Below are 21,228 nucleotides of genomic sequence, written 5' to 3' on the forward strand. Positions count from 1 at the left end.
AATTCAAAAGGGTTCTAAACTATAATTCAAAAGGGTTCTAAACTATAATTCAAAAGGGTTCTAAACTATAATTCAAAAGGGTTCTCAACTATAATTCAAAAGGGTTCTCAACTATAATTCAAAAGGGTTCTAAACTATAATTCAAAAGGGTTCTAAACTATAATTCAAAAGGGTTCTCAACTATAATTCAAAAGGGTTCTCAACTATAATTCAAAAGGGTTCTCAACTATAATTCAAAAGGGTTCTAAACTATAATTCAAAAGGGTTCTCAACTATAATTCAAAAGGGTTCTCAACTATAATTCAAAAGGGTTCTCAACTATAATTCAAAAGGGTTCTAAACTATAATTCAAAAGGGTTCTCAACTATAATTCAAAAGGGTTCTCAACTATAATTCAAAAGGGTTCTAAACTATAATTCAAAAGGGTTCTAAACTATAATTCAAAAGGGTTCTAAACTATAATTCAAAAGGGTTCTCAACTATAATTCAAAAGGGTTCTCAACTATAATTCAAAAGGGTTCTCAACTATAATTCAAAAGGGTTCTAAACTATAATTCAAAAGGGTTCTAAACTATAATTCAAAAGGGTTCTAAACTATCATTAAAAATGGTTCTCAACTATAATTCAAAAGGGTTCTAAACTATAATTCAAAAGGGTTCTAAACTATAATTCAAAAGCGTTCTAAACTATAATTCAAAAGGGTTCTCAACTATAATTCAAAAGGGTTCTAAACTATAATTCAAAAGGGTTCTAAACTATAATTCAAAAGGGTTCTAAACTATCATTCAAAAGGGTTCTCAACTATAATTCAAAAGGGTTCTAAAATATAATTCAAAAGGGTTCTAAACTATCATTCAAAAGGGTTCTCAACTATAATTCAAAAGGGTTCTAAAATATAATTCAAAAGGGTTCTAAACTATAATTCAAAAGGGTTCTCAACTATAATTCAAAAGGGTTCTCAACTATAATTCAAAAGGGTTCTAAAATATAATTCAAAAGGGTTCTAAACTATAATTCAAAAGGGTTCTCAACTATAATTCAAAAGGGTTCTAAACTATAATTCAAAAGGGTTCTAAAATATAATTCAAAAGGGTTCTAAACTATAATTCAAAAGGGTTCTAAACTAAAATTCAAAAGGGTTCTAAACTATAATTCAAAAGGGTTCTAAACTATAATTCAAAAGGGTTCTAAACTATAATTCAAAAGGGTTCTCAACTATAATTCAAAAGGGTTCTAAACTATCATTCAAAAGGGTTCTAAACTATCATTCAAAAGGGTTCTAAACTATAATTCAAAAGGGTTCTCAACTATAATTCAAAAGGGTTCTAAACTATAATTCAAAAGGGTTCTAAACTATAATTAAAAAGGGTTCTAAACTATCATTCAAAAGGGTTGTAAACTATAATTCAAAAGGGTTCTAAACTATAATTCAAAAGGGTTCTAAACTATAATTCAAAAAGGTTCTCAACTATAATTCAAAAGGGTTCTCAACTATAATTCAAAAGGGTTCTAAACTATAATTCAAAAGGGTTCTAAACTATAATTCAAAAGGGTTCTCAACTATAATTCAAAAGGGTTCTCAACTATAATTCAAAAGGGTTCTCAACTATAATTCAAAAGGGTTCTCAACTATAATTCAAAAGGGTTCTAAACTATAATTCAAAAGGGTTCTCAACTATAATTCAAAAGGGTTCTCAACTATAATTCAAAAGGGTTCTAAACTATAATTCAAAAGGGTTCTCAACTATAATTCTAGAGTGTCCTATATGTTAATGCATAATTCTAAAGGGTAATGCTAAAGGGTAATTCTCAAGGGTTTTGTTCGTTTCTACGCTTTGTCTATTTCATATTTAAAATGCCAAACTGAACCGATTCCTTCGGACACGGGTGCGATTTGTATTTTAACTCTGTCTGCATGCCTGGCAGTAAAACAAAACTGAAAATCATTCCCAACAGGAAACTTACCGTTTTGAAGGACGTCGTAAAGGTCACAAACAACAACTTGTATACTTGAACACTGGAGAACCTTGGCACTTTCAAACCTTTGGCACTTTCAAAAACCTCCCGTTTAGCAGTACTTGAGCAAAATGTTCCGCCATCTCGACTATTTAAATTTGCTGCTCGCCCTCTCATCGTTGGGGAATATCGAGATTCGGACAAAATGGCGGGCAATAGGAAATGTAGATCGTGCTCGGAAATGCAATATGCAACGATTCAAAAGACCATTATCATGTTTTTTTTCTTTCTTTCAAGACTGCGTGGGTAAGGTGTTCTATGAACTCTCATTTTTTAAATCTTGGTCCACCATCCCAACAGTAGAAAGGCCTTGGTCTCGGTTGAAACAGATGAGGTCCCACCAATCAAGCAATACAATAGTGGAAATGCCAAAAATAAAATGTAGGGATGAAAAACAAATCTACTGTTCACGTAAACCCTCGCCCAATGGAGGCTTGATTGATTCGGGGCAGTGTCCTGTTCACATTATAGATACATACATGACCTCTCCGATGCTCTGGAAAACCCCTCTTCCTTTTTGCGGATGACTCAGCATTGTGCCGTAGAGTACTCCATCACTGCATCACCCTCTGCCAATCAAATTGATCAAATACTGATCTGACAAAGGGAAAGGCTTTCAATCAAGCGAAAAATCTTACCTCTCGCCCTGTCTCTCCAAAAGGATCTTCAAATACTCCTTGCTTTTCCTATGGTCAATCATCGAAAGAGGTTAGGGCTCTTGAACTTCTAGGCCGAATATAATCAGCCATGACCTCTCCTGGCTCGTTTACACCACATATTTGAGGCTACATGGAACCGGGCACAGTGACCATTAAACGGCTCTCACTCCATGACCACCATGGAATAAGAAGTCATGTTTTGTTTAAAGCAGACACATGACATCACCCACTACTTAATTGACGCTGTACAGACTCAACTGACCAGAGTGAAAAACAATAGCTACATGTACACGTTTTGCCAGCACCGAGAAACTCTTTGCTCTTATAGGTTCAAGAATGTCCACCATTGTTTGTTTTTTTTCCTCTCGGAAATCCATTGAATAACCGTTTCTACGCAGCCCGAATTGGCCACAATGGCCCTGGTATTTGAGCGGGTGACTCAACTAAATGCCCTGCCCATGACCGATCGTAATTGGCTATAAACACAACCTTACTGAGCTGACCATGTAGCCAAGTCTAAGTCAGCGGCATAAATGGTATCCACAACCTTCCCAAGTCATCACTTGAGGAATTGAAAGTACTCTCTGCCTGCAATGGCAAAACTGCAAGTTCATTGGAGTAATTACTGAATTTCTGCTCTCCCCTCTGAGCTGGTTCTGGCGGTTCACATCTCTCTCTCCTGGATTCTGCAGAATCTAATGCTCTCAACATTCTTGGCATCTCGTGCGATGAGGGTGAATTACAAGGCCCGTTACTGACATCGCAGGCAGGTCAGTGACCTCTGTATTTTTACCACTTCGCCCCAGTCTTGCTCCCTCTGCTCAGTTCTCAAACGATCCGGAGCATCTCCAGGTTGCAGGAGTTCTTTCCTCAAATTATCCCCAAAACCAAAGCTTAGCACACACTTCCACTCTTTTCTCCTTTTTTGTATAACGGTCATACTGGGACGGCTCAAATCCACTCTTCCATTCAGGCTTTCAAGCAGACAGTACACTACCATCTCGTGTAGTCCGACATACCTCCATACCAATGATCTAGTTGATGAGGTCTTAGTTCTGTACAAGAACTCAAACTCAGCAAGTTTCTCTTCCGAACCAAATCCAGGTTATGTCGGGTTTGGCTGGCAACTTGGAAAATAACTCGGATATTTTCCTGTTACACACACACACACTATATATATATATATATATATATTTAAATAAATAAATAAAATGAGGCACTGCAGCTGTTACTTGCTACTTTGAGTTAGCCGTAAGCACGGATCTCACGGCACCCCTAGCTCTGGGTTAACTCTGATCAGCCTCTGCTATGCCGCCAGGATATAAACCAAACTCAGCCGTACGCTCTGCTGGCAGTTGAATATCGGTTTTCTCATGCAGGTGTTCTATCTTATTGTTGAACACAGTCAGACTACATGAAATGTTTGATTATTTACTTACAGTGTCGGTTGATTAAGTTTAAAAGTATGGTGAATGTTAGGGCCATTAGGCCATAAAACCAAACGAGAAATCTACCACCGACCAATCATGCTTCATGACTTAGGTAGGTGGCTGACAAATGCAGTGTTTCTCAGATCATCAACAACAGTGGACTGGGGCACTGTTGATTCATGATCACATGACTCTTTGGCTTACAACCACCGGCAAATGGCTGAAAGCACATCCGATTAGTGGCAGGCCTTGAGGCCAGGCAAAACGACTCGTTTAACTGTCAACATTTATGTTAGGTCTTCACATCATTCCTGTCATGTGCCAATTTATTATCCCATGCTTTTTGAGAAAATAAAAATAGGGGCATATTGTAATCAGATGTTTCTTTTTTTGTATACAGAATCGAGGCTCGTGGAAAAGCTAACACATTGAACATGAAAACATGCAATGAAGGGAGCGGGAGACAAGAGGGGGAGAGAGGGAAGCACACAAGCACAACAACAGAAGCGAACAGGGTCAGTAGATCTGTGGAAGGGGGAGGGCTGGGGGAGGAGGGAAAGGTACACAGTATAAAGCAAATGAACACTTACAGGAATTTCACTCCTGGGAATTTCAGGAAAGAAGTTGGGGATTGAAAGAGGTGGATTTGGGGTGTTTTAACGGGGGTAGAAAAGATCAAGGTTTTGGATGGGGGAAGACAAGAGATGGTGGTGAACAGCTGTTTTAAAGACCTGGAGGGAGGAGTGGGATTGAAGAGTGTGGGAGTTTGTTCCAGAGGTGGGAGAAAAGAGGAATGAAGGAGTGAAGGTGAGCAGAGTCTTGAGTTTGGCAGTTTCACCAGAAACTGTCACACTATCTCCTCCAAAACGGTTGGGCAGAAAAATCATCACATGACATGAAGGTGCAAGAGTCGTATCATTTTTGGCCCTGCACCCTGGGTCAGGGTCAGGGTCAAAAAGTCAAATACCAAAAAATGGATTTATGGGCACATTTTTTACACGTTTTTTTATGAAAGTTTGCACATAGGATAAGCATTGGGGGACACATGAAACATGTAACAATCTTTTGGACATGACCCCCAGTTAATGTCCCAAGGGTGAGGGGACTGAGGTCACAAGGGTCAAAACAGAATATTTTTTTTCAACTCAAAATTTGAAATTGGGTCATTCCTGGTGGAACGTTTTGCCATTTTTCAACTTTGCTTTGCTTTAAGTGGGAAGCATAAGGATTTGCGATGTCACCCCATCGACTTCGCTCGAATTATTATACTAGAACGGCCCGTGGTAGGGCGCAAACCTCCGCCAGGCTGAACAGTTTTCATTTTGTATCCCACTGATTGGTCGGATCTGATGAACAAGTGGAAGGAATGTATGGAGACAAAAGGTCTGAAAGTGAATATCAGAAAAACGAAGGTGATGGCAAGTGGTAAAGCATGTGGTGAGGTGGAAAGAACTGGGAAGTGGTCGTGTGCTGTGTGCAGGAAGGGTGTCGGAGTGAATTCCATTCAATGTACAATGTGCGCTGAGTGGGTTCATCAAAAATGTAGTGGTCTGAGAGGGTCATTAACCAGTGTGGCAGCTACATTCTTCAAGTGTAAGGTGTGCACAGAGGGAGCTGCAGATGGAGGAAATGTTGAGTTGGATCTTGGAGATGGCGTGAAGCTGGAAGGTGTGAAAACATTTTGCTACGTCGGAGACGTGCTGAATGGAGAAGGTGGATCAGACTCGGCAACGGTTGCTGGAGTGAGATGTGCATGGAAGAAGTTTCGGGAACTGAGTGGCGTGCTGATTGTTACGTGCTCCTCCCCGACCCCCTGGTCACGATGTACCTCCGAGCCCCGGGAGGAGTCACGGCAGAAAAATGTGTTATTCTGTATGTCAAAGGTCAATGGAGAAGCCACCACAATTGTTACTCACAAACAAATATTGTATTAAGATCACACAAGAATAACAGTACAACAATAATAGTATTCAAAAGTAAAATCAATATGTCCTATGATGGTACCATCAGTTTTGATAATATCGAACTCACTGCGCGCCAAGTGAGTGAAACACGAACATCCCCAATGTCTCTTATTCCCGGCTTCAAGCCCAAAGTTGATTCGCTCCAGCGATCGACAGAACGAGGTCCGATCGAGACCAGAATCCCGTTCGGATGGCAAATACAGTCACATAGCCACAGCTGTACAAAGGCGCCCTCAAGGCGATTGGGATATCCAAAGGCACCCTACAGGCGACTGAGAGATCACACCCTCGGATATGGACAAATTAGCCTTCAAAAAGCCACGTCACACACATGCCCCAGATCGACGTCTGAATGCGGTGAAAATGTTCGAAAAAACGAAACCGTGAGCGAAGCACAAGTCCTGCGCGAGTCAAAATGGCCGACGGCCCGGTCTCGTGGCGCACCAGCACGGTGATGATTCTCTCCTGAATCGATAGCAAAACCTGACACGCAGGTTAATCGGTCACAGCGATGACAACTCGGAATTCCTTTCCCGGAAACCAGAAAGTTCGCTAGTGACTCTTGCTCGCCAATGTTCGCTTCAGAACCCGGAGCAACTCGGCTTTCTTGTCCGACCTCTCTCGCTCTGCCCTCTTTCTTCTCCTTCCGCTTCGACATCCGGTTCCCGTTTCATTTTAAAACATTCCTTGTACCTTTTGACAATAATAATTGCTATTTCCCTCAAACAACAATAATAATAATACATGGAACCAGAAATGTCTCAAGTGGATGAAAACCACCACAACGGAAGTGATGAATCCGTAACATGATGAGGAGGGGAGTGTCGTTGAAGCTGAAGGGAAAGGTGTATGCTGCATGTGTGAGAAATGTTATGATTTATGGGAGCGAGACATGGGTAACAAGTGAATCCTCTTGGATTGCGCTGAGGTTCGGGCATGGAATTTCTAGGAGGAAGTATAATTTGTATGCAATGAAAGTACATGTAATATGGGATCGAGTAAGATCGAGTAAGCTCCACCAGTGCGCGTGCGCGAATTTACGTCACGTCGGCAGCGAGAAGGCGTTCCCCAACACGAACCAATCAGGAACTGCCACGCCCACTTATATGATCTCAGAATTCCTGTGACAGGAATTAGCGTTACACTGGCTGGAAGTCATTCGCTAGAGGCGCTTCCTCAGCGCCAATCACCAGTGCGCGTGCGCGAATTTACGTCACGTCGGCAGCGAGAAGGCGTTCCCCAACACGAACCAATCAGGAACTGCCACGCCCACTTATATGATCTCAGAATTCCTGTGACAGGAATTAGCGTTACACTGGCTGGAAGTCAATCGCTAGAGGCGCTTCCTCAGCGCCAATAAACGTAGAGCAGCAAATAAGGTTGGAAAGGGTGGAAATGTGAATGGTTCGGTGGATGTGTGGAGTATCGTTGAGAGAGAGGAAGACAAATGATGAATTGCGAAAGATGATGGGAATAGAGCCTGTGATGGATGCTGTGAAGAGAAACAGTTTGACATGGTTTGGTCTTGTGTTGAGGAAGGATGAAAGTGACTGGTTGAGAAGAGTGATGGAAATGAATGTAGAAGGAAGTAGAGGACGGGGAAGACCGAGAAAGACTTGGCTAAAGATGGTCGAAGAAGAAATGCGGGCAAGGGAGTTAACAAGGAGAGATGCAGAAAATAGGGCAAAATGGAGAAGATTGTCATGGTGACCGCAAGGCTAACCCCCGCTCTAGCAGGGAAAATGGCCTTTAAAATGCCTGTTGTTTGTTGTTGTTTGTTGATTGGCCGGATCTGCATCAGGCACCTGAACCTAAATCCAATTGGCTTCTTCTCGTCACATACCCAACCTGCCCACAGCCTTTTGAGATATTATGCTATATACTGTATCATTTTTGGCCCTGTCTCTCGATGGTGAATATTCACTCTAAAAATTACAGTATCCGGATCTTCACCAAAATCCAATGAATTCGCTCTTGACACACCCAACCTGTCGACATAATCTGTCCATAACTTTGAGATATCCTGCTCACAAAAAGACAGACAAACAGCGGTGAATACATAACCTCCATCCACCTTTAGTGGCGGAGGTAATAATTATCAGCAGCTCTTCACCTTTTGATGACGTGCTATTACTTTGTGCATAATCACTTTCATGAACAATAATTTGAATCACCGATGTGTTTGGGGCAATTGAGTAAGAGTTAAGAAGCATGTCATATGCCCGTACGTGTGCCACACCATTAGGTCATGGTATAGTTTTCCTGTTAGGGTATACTACATGAAAATAGGAAAATTATAACATCGAGAATACCTACAAACAAATGTTATCAGTTTATACCATGCTTGTTGTGGTTGACAAATTGAATTTAGATATCCTGCTGGCCCAAACGCATGTGCAGATGCTCGAAAAACCTCTTTACGCTGGCCCGAAGCACGCCATTGCTTGAATACAGTAAGCCAAGCAAGCAGCATTCGGGCTTCCTAGGATTAGAGAAGCAGCCAGTCAGGTGAGCAGGAGAGAGGGGACAAGACGATGCAGGAGGAGGCTGACGTGGGAATGGAAATAAGGGGAAAGAAACACGACACTTCCAAAACAGATGTCAGTTTACAGTACAGAGGTAGAAGACAAAGGGTCATAATCAAATTAAAGAGTTCTTGAACAGGGTGAACCCTTTAACCATCTCCATGCACACAGCAGGTAACGTGTTTTAAAACAAGTTAAAGCATGAAGAAATATTGATAACTGAAGTTTATCAACAAAAGAATAGGCAAAATAAAGAGAAACACACAAGGTGTACGAAGGTATGTAATAGGTTGATAGTACGGCTGGCCAACAGGTAGACAGGTTGACAGTAGGGCTGGCCCATAGAAGGACCTAGGCAGACCGTTTGGAAATTAGCAATGGAGGATCCAGGCAGACCGTTTGGGAATTAGCAATGGAGGATCCAGGCAGACCGTTTGGAAATTGGCAATGGAGGATCCAGGCAGACCGTTTGGAAATTGGCAGTGGAGGATCCAGGCAGACCGTTTGGGAATTGGCAATGGAGGATCCAGGCAGACCGTTTGGGAATTGGCAATGGAGGATCCAGGCAGACCGTTAGGAAATTGGCAGTGGAGGATCCAGGCAGACCGTTTGGAAATTGGCAATGGAGGATCCAGGCAGACCGTTTGGGAATTAGCAATGGAGGATCCAGGCAGACCGTTTGGAAATTGGCAATGGAGGATCCAGGCAGACCGTTTGGGAATTGGCAATGGAGGATCCAGGCAGACCGTTTGGGAATTGGCAATGGAGGATCCAGGCAGACCGTTTGGAAATTGGCAGTGGAGGATCCAGGCAGACCGTTTGGAAATTGGCAATGGAGGATCCAGGCAGACCGTTTGGAAATTGGCAATGGAGGATCCAGGCAGACCGTTTGGAAATTGGCAATGGAGGATCCAGGCAGACCGTTTGGAAATTGGCAATGGAGGATCCAGGCAGACCGTTTGGAAATTGGCAATGGAGGATCCAGGCAGACCGTTTGGAAAATAGCAATGGAGGATCCAGGCAGACCGTTTGGAAATTGGCAGTGTAGGATCCAGGCAGACCGTTTGGAAATTAGCAATGGAGGATCCAGGCAGACCGTTTGGAAATTGGCAGTGTAGGATCCAGGCAGACCGTTTGGAAATTAGCAATGGAGGATCCAGGCAGACCGTTTGGAAATTAGTAATGGAGGATCCAGGCAGACCGTTTGGAAATTAGTAATGGAGGATCCAGGCAGACCGTTTGGAAATTAGCAATGGAGGATCCAGGCAGACCGTTTGGAAATTAGTAATGGAGGATCCAGGCAGACCGTTTGGAAATTGGCCGTGGAGGATCCAGGCAGACCGTTTGGAAATTGGCTGTGGAGGATCCAGGCAGACCGTTTGGAAATTGGCAATGTAGGATCCAGGCAGACCGTTTGGGAATTAGCAATGGAGGATCCAGGCAGACCGTTTGGAAATTGGCAGTGTAGGATCCAGGCAGACCGTTTGGAAATTAGCAATGGAGGATCCAGGCAGACCGTTTGGAAATTAGTAATGGAGGATCCAGGCAGACCGTTTGGAAATTGGCCGTGGAGGATCCAGGCAGACCGTTTGGAAATTGGCTGTGGAGGATCTAGGCAGACCGTTTGGAAATAGGCAATGGAGGATCCAGGCAGACCGTTTGGGAATTGGCAATGGAGGATCCAGGCAGACCGTTTGGAAATTGGCAATGGAGGATCCAGGCAGACCGTTTGGAAATTGGCAATGGAGGATCCAGGCAGACCGTTTGGAAATTGGCAATGGAGGATCCAGGCAGACCGTTTGGAAATTGGCAATGGAGGATCCAGGCAGACCGTTTGGGAATTGGCAATGGAGGATCCAGGCAGACCGTTTGGAAATTGGCAGTGGAGGATCCAGGCAGACGGTTTGGAAATTGGCAATGGAGGATCCAGGCAGACCGTTTGGAAATTGGCAATGGAGGATCCAGGCAGACCGTTTGGAAATTGGCAATGGAGGATCCAGGCAGACCGTTTGGAAATTGGCAATGGAGGATCCAGGCAGACCGTTTGGAAATTGGCAATGGAGGATCCAGGCAGACCGTTTGGAAATTGGCAATGGAGGATCCAGGCAGACCGTTTGGAAATTGGCCGTAGAGGATCCAGGCAGACCGTTTGGAAATTGGCAATGTAGGATCCAGGCAGACCGTTTGGAAAATAGCAATGGAGGATCCAGGCAGACCGTTTGGGAATTAGCAATGGAGGATCCAGGCAGACCGTTTGGAAATTGGCAGTGTAGGATCCAGGCAGACCGTTTGGAAATTAGCAATGGAGGATCCAGGCAGACCGTTTGGAAATTAGTAATGGAGGATCCAGGCAGACCGTTTGGAAATTGGCCGTGGAGGATCCAGGCAGACCGTTTGGAAATTGGCTGTGGAGGATCTAGGCAGACCGTTTGGAAATTGGCAATGGAGGATCCAGGCAGACCGTTTGGGAATTGGCAATGGAGGATCCAGGCAGACCGTTTGGGAATTCGCAATGGAGGATCCAGGCAGACCGTTTGGGAATTGGCAATGGAGGATCCAGGCAGACCCTTTGGAAATTCGCAGTGCAGGGTCCAGGCAGACCGTTTGGAAATTGGCAATGGAGGATCCAGGCAGACCGTTTGGAAATTGGCAGTGTAGGATCCAGGCAGACCGTTTGGAAATTGGCAGTGGAGGATCCAGGCAGACCGTTTGGAAATTGGCAATGGAGGATCCAGGCAGACCGTTTGGAAATTGGCAATGGAGGATCCAGGCAGACCGTTTGGAAATTCGCAATGGAGGATCCAGGCAGACCGTTTGGAAATTGGCAATGGAGGATCCAGGCAGACCGTTTGGAAATTGGCAATGGAGGATCCAGGCAGACCGTTTGGAAATTGGCAATGGAGGATCCAGGCAGACCGTTTGTAAATTGGCAATGGAGGATCCAGGCAGACCGTTTGGAAATTGGCAATGGAGGATCCAGGCAGACCGTTTGGAAATTGGCAATGGAGGATCCAGGCAGACCGTTTGGAAATTGGCAATGGAGGATCCAGGCAGACCGTTTGGAAATTGGCAATGGAGGATCCAGGCAGACCGTTTGGAAATTGGCAATGGAGGATCCAGGCAGACCGTTTGGAAATTGGCAATGGAGGATCCAGGCAGACCGTTTGGAAATTGGCAATGGAGGATCCAGGCAGACCGTTTGGAAATTGGCAATGGAGGATCCAGGCAGACCGTTTGGAAATTGGCAATGGAGGATCCAGGCAGACCGTTTGGAAATTGGCAATGGAGATCCAGGCAGACCATTTGGAAATTGGCAGTGTAGGATCCAGGCAGACCGTTTGGAAAATGACAATGGACGATCCAGGCAGACCGTTTGGAAATTGGCAATGGAGGATCCAGGCAGACCGTTTGGAAATTGGCAATGGAGGATCCAGGCAGACCGTTTGGAAATTGGCAATGGAGGATCCAGGCAGACCGTTTGGAAATTGGCAATGGAGGATCCAGGCAGACCGTTTGGAAATTGGCAATGGAGGATCCAGGCAGACCGTTTGGAAATTCGCAGTGTAGGATCCAGGCAGACCGTTTGGAAGTTGGCAATGGAGGATCCAGGCAGACCGTTTGGAAATTGGCAATAGAGGATCCAGGCAGACCGTTTGGAAATTGGCAGTGTCAGATCCAGGCAGACGGTTTGGGAATTAGCAATGGAGGATCCAGACAGACCGTTTGGAAATTGGCAATGGAGGATCCAGGCAGACCGTTTGGAAATTGGCAATGGAGGATCCAGGCAGACCGTTTGGAAATTCGCAGTGTAGGATCCAGGCAGACCGTTTGGAAATTGGCAATGGAGGATCCAGGCAGACCGTTTGGAAATTGGCAGTGTCAGATCCAGGCAGACGGTTTGGGAATTAGCAATGGAGGATCCAGACAGACCGTTTGGAAATTGGCAATGGAGGATCCAGGCAGACCGTTTGGAAATTGGCAATGGAGGATCCAGGCAGACCGTTTGGAAATTCGCAATGGAGGATCCAGGGAGACCGTTTGGAAATTCGCAATGGAGGATCCAGGGAGACCGTTTGGAAATTCGCAATGGAGGATCCAGGGAGACCGTTTGGAAATTCGCAATGGAGGATCCAGGGAGACCGTTTGGAAATTCGCAATGGAGGATCCAGGGAGACCGTTTGGAAATTCGCAATGGAGGATCCAGGGAGACCGTTTGGAAATTCGCAATGGAGGATCCAGGGAGACCGTTTGGAAATTCGCAATGGAGGATCCAGGGAGACCGTTTGGAAATTCGCAATGGAGGATCCAGGGAGACCGTTTGGGAATTGGCAATGGAGGATCCAGGGAGACCGTTTGGAAATTCACAATGGAGGATCCAGGGAGACCGTTTGGAAATTCGCAATGGAGGATCCAGGGAGACCGTTTGGAAATTCGCAATGGAGGATCCAGGGAGACCGTTTGGAAATTCGCAATGGAGGATCCAGGGAGACCGTTTGGAAATTCGCAATGGAGGATCCAGGGAGACCGTTTGGAAATTCGCAATGGAGGATCCAGGGAGACCGTTTGGAAATTGGCAATGGAGGATCCAGGGAGACCGTTTGGAAATTGGCAATGGAGGATCCAGGGAGACCGTTTGGAAATTGGCAATGGAGGATCCAGGGAGACCGTTTGGAAATTGGCAATGGAGGATCCAGGGAGACCGTTTGGAAATTGGCAATGGAGGATCCAGGGAGACCGTTTGGAAATTGGCAATGGAGGATCCAGGCAGACCGTTTGGAAATTGGCAATGGAGGATCCAGGCAGACGGTTTGGAAATTGGCAATGGAGGATCCAGGCAGACCGTTTGGAAATTGGCAAGAACGATAAGTTCGACTCATTTCACCCACATACTCCCTCCCTTCAATCCACCACTCCCCAGCAGGGATAAACCATCTAAAACACAAGGGCAGCCACGTGACAACTCACGTGTCACATTATAGTTACAGCGCTCCACAACTCCAGAAATCCAGTTACGTAATTGTTGTTATAGTTACTATGATCAGAGCAATCAGCCTTAGCCTCAACCACCATGTTACAACAAAGAACCAAAATGATGGGTTCTACCCATGAAGAAAGATGAATAAAGGTCATAATGACTGGATTGAGGAATTGCCACCACAAAGACCATTTTTCACATCTCCAAAACCCTCCCTCAACAACCACCTCCTCACAGGCGATCCAAAGGTCCCCACCATACATACAGACTTGGCATTTAATATGGAATTTTTTTTTTTTCTTGACTTGGGTTTACTTTCTGAACTCAGTATATCAATCTGGTAAGTTTCCTTTACACTTCGGTGATTTCTTTGTTAAAAGAACCATGTGACTGATTGTCTGTCACAGCAAGAAGTCAATAACAGGATTATATCACAGGTGGCGTGACAAAATGTACGGACAGGTACATTTGACGATTGGCTTCACAATCGGGTATATAAGGGTTGTTGTGTTCTGTATTCGTGGAAAACAACTGCTGCACGTCTACAAAAGTTATTGCCGCTTCCTCTGGAGATGGTCCGTCAACTCGACAATGCTGTTTGTCATAGAGTGGTGGCGTTACGAAATTCCAGCATGAAACAGCGTGCTATGGTTCGGCAGTATGGCATCACTCAAGATCAGGTGTCAAAGATCCTGAAACGAAATGCTCAGAGGGGTGTCCCTACTCCATTACCGAGGCCAGGACGTCCCCGCAGAACCACAAGGAGGGATGATCGCCAGCTGCACCGGTTAGTCCGCAATGGCCGTACCAAGTCAGCTAATCGGCTTAGGGCTGAGTGGCAGCAACTGACAAATGTGCCTGTATCCAGAAGGCTAGTCAACCAACGACTGGTTCAAGCAGGCGATCGTGCCAGGCGTCCCCTGAGAAAGCCACGCCTGACCAGACAACACCGCCAGCGCCGATTGCAGTGGGCCAGAGAGTACCGTCAATGGCAACCAGGACACTGGAATCATGTGATCTTCAGCGACGAGTCTAGATTTCTGATCTATCGTCAAGATGGCCGCGTCCGAGTGCGCAGCCAAGTGCATAAAGCCTACAACGAAGATTGTATAGTGCCAAGAGTCCAAGCTGGAGGTGGTGGGTGACCGTTTGGGCTGCTTTTCATGCAGGGGGCAAAACTGACCTGGTTGTTCTGAATGGAAACCTGCACCAGTTCAAGTGCAGGGCCATTCTGGAAGAAACATTGCTTCCATTTGCTCGTGCAGCCTTTCAAGGAAACTTTGTCTTCCAAGATGACAATGCACGGCCTCATCGTGCTCGCATGATCCAACACTTTCTTGCTGACCGTGGTGTAGAGCATATGGAGTGGCCTGCCATGTCACCGGATATGAATCCGATAGAGAACTTGTGGGCAGAATTAACGCGTCAAATCGACCAGTTGGACCAGCAGCCTGCCTCTGTGCGTGAATTGCAGCAGGCTATTGTCACTGCATGGCAAGCGATTCCTGTCCAAACCTTGGCAAATCTCATGAACAGCATGCCTCGACGTGTGCGTGCTCTCCTGAATGCTCGTGGGGGTTACATGAAGTACTGAACTGTAATTTTACTGTCCGTAATCCCAGTCGTAATTTAACTTTTGTTTTAAAAAATTTTTTGGCTAATGTGCAAAATAAAAAGATACTTCTGAAAAACGTACAGAAGTTTAACACAGTACTGTCCGTGAATTGAGTTCGATATCAGTTTACATCACTTTCAAGGATCAATTTATTTGCTTGGAAATGTCAAAAAATGTGGTTTTTGTTTCTTTTAAAGGTCACATTAACAAAATCTGGAATAATTTCAACATAATTCCAATGAACTTTTGGTTCTAAGACATCTTGAAAAGTAAGTTCACCCCCACAAAAAAAAAATTCCATATTAAATTCCAAGTCTGTATATAACAGGCTCGTTCACCCAAAGACCCACCAGGTCGTGAAGCTCAGCCAGCGTGGGTCGCGCCAATTTCTCCGCGAGTGCGCCGGCAGTGTTGCGGTAGTGGTCGATCCTCGGCAGCGCGTCCATGGTGTTGTGGCCAAAAGTGCGCAGATAGGTGTGTGTATCGTAACCGGTGGGATAGCTGTATTGAGTTTCACCATTCTCGGTGACCTGCCCGCTACTCTCGGAGCTCCGAGGGAGAAAGTTGACCCTCGGAGTGGACCGAGCTAACTTGGTGTCGTGCGCCGGACTCTGGGGGTCTCCTCTCCCACCCTGATCATGTCCCTCGCCGGCTTCCTTCTCCACACCTCCAGCTTCTTGCCCGTCCTCCTCATCGACGACGTTCACCTTGAATCGGCTGCCACCCAGGGATCGGCTGATCTCTGCCAACTGCAAAGTTTCCGCCATGTCTCCGCTGCAACTGCAAGACCCTCGCTCTGACACGACCTGCCCCTCCGTCTCCCTGGGTACTCACACTGCAGCTTTCCCCCCACCCTCTCCCTGAGAAAATCCAGCGACTAAAAATCGCTCGAATGAGATATCTGCAAAGGGGCGGGGCTGAAAACACCGATTATGGGCGGAGCCACACTGTCCCTAATACATTTACTATCTAAATATCCTATTCCTAATATTCATTTGTATAAACGTCATGTTTTCTTTGTAAACTATAATTATGGGAAGATATTTGCGAATTTAATTTCTCACAATGTCAGCACTTCCGCGCTGCCACACACGACGCACGGCGCTTGCTGGAGCACGAACTGTGAGGAGTTTCAACGAGGGATTTGACACGAAGAAACGACAAAAGAGAATATAAATACTCGGAATATTGTTACTGTTGCGCTACAAAAAAAAAACACATAAAAGGGGCGTTATCGAAATTAAGCCCCTCCCCTATATTAACCACATTACGAATGAACATGGTGAAGGGGTCGTTGTCGAAATTAAGCTCCTCCCTCCCCTAATGAGACCCAACGACCACGAGTGAACAGGACATGGTGAATGGGGCGTTGTCCTAATTAAGCTCCTCCCCGAATGTAACCGTGTTACCACTTACCATGAGTGATCAAGACAGGGCGTAGGGGCGTTGTCGCTTCCCCAATGTTACCATCACCTGGGAGATCTTAAATAAATACAAACTTCAACTTTATCCGGCATGATCGATTATGCTTTCAAAGAGCTTTATTTATGGATCGAATTGCAATCCATGCTTTGAAATGCCTGATTATGGACTTTTTGGTACACAAAGTTGAGGTTGGTGGAACAGAACAGAACAGAAGACAGCTGAAATCTGAAATGTACTGGAAGATGGGGAAACACCAACAGGGAGGAAGTAGGAATGTAGGAAGTTATGGGCTGAAGAGGGAGCAGGGGATGAATTATGGGGGTAGAAAATATCATGATCATGGGTTGGATCACGGCAGGAGGGTACACCGGAATATTTAATGGGGTGATTTATCGACATCTTGTGTTGTCCGGGTAATCTTGAGTTATGATTCCCCGAATTGTGAATGTTGGTAGGTGTTAACATATTAATTCAATCCTCATCAGAAAACCGCCCACCAACCACTCAACCGACCCCACATGAAAAGGTGTGAATATTTGTGGTCTGCTTTGATGCAACCCCATCTCTTTTTAATCCAGTGCATCGATTTCGGCCTTGATGTTGTCCACGTGATGAGAGACCCACGAAACTTCCATCATATCAGGAGCAACGGGTTAGTTGAGCTGTTTATTTGAATAGTCCCTACCATACGTTGTGCCCCCTGATCGACCCAGAAATGTGCAGTTGTTCATTTTGAATGTCTGTGGATAAATACTTTACTTAACACAACTCTGTACACAATCATGTCTGCCCTCTTGATTTAAAAAGTTTCCATATTCTTATCTGCCACCCCTTGGAGCAGCGGTTATCTGCCAAAAAGAACAATTTTTACATCACATGACCTTTCACTCTAAACTTTACATCACATGACCTTTCATGAAAAGCTTTACATCACATGACCTTTCACGAAAAGCTTTACATCACATGGCATTTCACTCTAAACTTTACATCACATGGCATTTCACTCTAAACTTTACATCACATGACCTTTCACTCTAAACTTTACATCACATGACCTTTCATGAAAAGCTTTACATCACATGACATTTCACTATAAGCTTTACATCACATGACCTTTCACTCTAAACTTTACATCACATGACATTTCACTATAAGCTTTACATCACATGACCTTTCACGAAAAGCTTTACATCACATGACCGTTCACTCTAAACTTTACATCACATGACCTTTCATGAAAAGCTTTACATCACATGACATTTCACTATAAGCTTTACCAAAGCTTTCAGAATTATTGGAATCTCCCGCGATGAAGCTATCTCTGAGGGCCTTTCACTCACTCACAGCAGGCAGGTAGGTGGTCTTTCTGTCTTCTACCGACTCCTCTCCGGCCTTGCACCCTCAGCTCTCTCTGTGCTCTGTCCCCCAAATATTCCGACAGGTCGCACAAGATCTGCCAGCAACCCTCTGATGGTTAAACTGCCGAAATCTCGGCTCTCTGCTAACCTTCACTCTTTCATTCCTCTTTTCTCCCGCCTCTGGAACAAACTCCCACACTCCCTTCAATCCCACTCCTCCCTCCAGGTCTTTAAAACAGCTGTTCACCACCATCTCTTATCTTCCCCCATCCAAAACCTTGATCTTTTCTACCCCCACTAATTCACCCCAGATCCACCTTGTTTGAAATTCCAACTTCTTTCCTGGAGGTCCTGGCAGTATCCATATGTTTTATACCTCTCCCCCCCCCCCCTTCCCATGCCCCTCCCCCAAAGCCCTCTCCCTCCCACAGATCTCACAAAAAAATATATAAAATCTTAGTTTACCACCAAAGCTCCGTATTTACAGAACCTGCGTCTCTCCTGTTCTTCCCTATGGTTGTGAGACATGGGACCCTCTTGAAAAAGGACCAAGATATCCTACAAACTTTCCATAAGTGATGTCAACACCACATCCTTGGGGTTCGGTGGTATGACCGAGTCTCAAACAAGACCATCTGTGAGATCAGTAGAATCAGCCCGATCACACTCGATATTGCAAGGAGACGCAATTCCTTGTTTGGACACATCCGCTGCTAAAGTGAACATGTGCCGGCTCGTATCTCCCTGGAATTTGTCATAAATCTTTACCATGGTTACCGACCCAATCCAATAATTACAACTTTTCCAAATTTGCCTGAGCTGATTATTGAAATATTATTATTATGTTAGTTTTATTCCCTTTTGAACTTAAATGGTTAAACATTACAAAAGAACTCTCTTTCCAACATCGCTGTTATGGGAAATGTTTGTCCTGATAATAATTATCTTAATGATATGCTGCAATATTTAGAAACCAATGCAACATCATGTCTCATCTTCACTTCTTACTGTCATTGTTTTGAAAGTTGCATTTCCCTCATCAATATAGTTTACAGTACACATCCACATTGTCAATATAATGTTAGAAATTTAAAAATATTTGCTATTGGCAACATGTTATTATACATATACAACATACAGTAATCAATTTAAGTTCTACAATGTACATCATAAGCAATTTAAGTATTGAATTGTGTACTTTGTTTACGTCTGGTTCACACAAACATGATGGGATGATGATCCCACGGTGGCTTTCTCGAAGAGTCGGTGAGTCAGTCATCACCGGCACTCTGAACAAATTACAAATTCCTGCTCTAACCTATACAGAGGGCACTGCATCAGGAGCACAACTGAACCAACAGATAATGATGCTACCTGTAGGCATGTCCTGCATACAAAAGCAGGAGATCCTCCTTATGCAGTCAGGACTACAATACTGGAAGAGTCACCACTCGGCATAGGACATCAGACTGGCTCATTGAACGCTATTATTATTATGCACATCAAAATCAACAACACTTTGTATACAATCTCATGTAAAAGAGTAAAAATTGATTGGATAGTAAGAACCAGAAAATAGCACAAGATGCTAATCGGGTCTGGTACCTTAACATATAATCTCGTGCAATTGAAACACATTCAACAAATTCAATTCTTTAAACAAAGGCTTTGACTGTGACATAATTGTACTAAATGTAATAGTACGCAAAGCCATCTTCTGAGTTAACATTATACACTTCAAATTAGTATCATAGGTGCTGCCCCACACTTCTATTCCATATGTAATATGTGGCTGTATAAATGCCTTATAAATTAAAATCAAAATGCGTCTTGGGACAAAGTTTCGCAATCCATATAAAATACCAACTTTTTGCCGGATGCATTTATTGACCTTCTCAATAAGATTTTTCCAAGTGAGGTGCTTATCTATAATCAACCCAATAAATGATGTATGAACAACCTCACTTATTGTGGTTTCTGCAATCGTGAGGCTTCCATGTACTGTTATAATTTACCGTCGTCCTCTAATAAGCAAATAATTTGTCTTAGATACATTTATTGTAAATTTATTTACATTACACCAACTTGTGACCATTTGCATATGTGTGCTTGCTTCTCTCATATCTACTGTAGTATGGTCCTTTGGAAGAGTAAGAAATAAATTGGAATCATCTGCAAAGAATCAAAAATTAAAATAGTCAGTGGCATTTGGCAAATCATTAATATAAACAAGAAACAAAGTTGGTCCAAAAAACAAAAGACCGAGCCTTGTGGAACTCTGCAAGCTATTGGCATTTTGAAGGAATTTTCTCCGCCATAATTTACAAATTGAGTTTGATTTAATAAATAATTTGTAAACTACTGTAAAGGTAATCCTCAGATACCATGTTCCAATTTACCACATAAAATCTCATGATCAATTTATCGAATGCTTTTCGGAAGTCTATAAACACTGCAAGAGTTGTTCTTCCCTCATCCAAAAATTTTAACATATCATTTGCTAAATTTATTAGGGATAATTTAGCACTGTATTGTTTACGAAAAGCAAACTGTTTATAAAATACGTGATTCATTTCTTTAAAAAAACAAACAAATATTCTTTCATTTACCAATTTTACAAACACCATGGCTAGATCATATAATACAGATCTTGGTCGATAATTACCTGGATTGTCTTTTTAGCTGCGACGAGCAGCTCTATGAGAGGACCACGTTGTTGTTGTTGTTGTTGTTGTTGTTGTTGTTGTTGTTGGGGTGCCTTTTTGAATAGCGCATGCGCATACACTCGGACGTGCGTTGGTATGAGGTAAGAACATCGCGGACTAAAATCGCGATTTGTTTGAAGAAACCAGAATAAATTGAGCAACAAAGACAACATGAATGTTTTCATATCAATCTCGTTTCACAGAACTTGACACAAATTAGGTGTAATTATAGAATAGCGCATGCGCATACACTCGGACGTGCGTTGGTATGAGGTAAGAACATCGCGGACTAAAATCGCGATTTGTTTGAAGAAACCAGAATAAATTGAGCAACAAAGACAACATGAATGTTTTCATATCAATCTCGTTTCACAGAACTTGACACAAATTAGGTGTAATTATTGAATAGCGCATGCGCATACACTCGGACGTGCGTTGGTTTGAGGTAAGAACATCGTGGACTAAAATCGCGATTTGTTTGAAGAAACCAGAATAAATTTAGCTGAAAGACAAAAAGACGCTCGTGCATGCGTATAATTTAATGACTGGTCGAATT

The 21,228-nt window shown here is 43.8% G+C and overlaps 1 protein-coding gene across 3 annotated transcripts in view; it reads right to left on the bottom strand.

Annotated features, from left to right (window-relative positions):
* The window catches only part of LOC137413502 (solute carrier family 12 member 2), a 172,510-nt gene extending 156,436 nt beyond the window's left edge, over positions 1–16,074 (bottom strand). For 2 of the 3 annotated variants that reach the window (XM_078781572.1, XM_078781571.1), the window contains exon 1: positions 15,535–16,074. In XM_078781572.1, coding sequence (XP_078637698.1) covers positions 15,535–15,951 — 417 coding nt within the window. In that variant the 5' untranslated portion in view covers positions 15,952–16,074. Of the gene's footprint in view, positions 1–8,408; positions 8,572–15,534 lie in introns of those variants that run through there. The other variant, XM_078781573.1, reaches the window with a different exon arrangement.
* Between the last annotated feature and the right edge of the window lie 5,154 nt (positions 16,075–21,228).

The sequence above is a fragment of the Myxine glutinosa genome, chromosome 7, assembly GCF_964187855.1.
Source record: "Myxine glutinosa chromosome 7, kmMyxGlut1.1, whole genome shotgun sequence".
Classification (NCBI taxonomy): Eukaryota; Metazoa; Chordata; class Myxini; order Myxiniformes; family Myxinidae; genus Myxine; species Myxine glutinosa.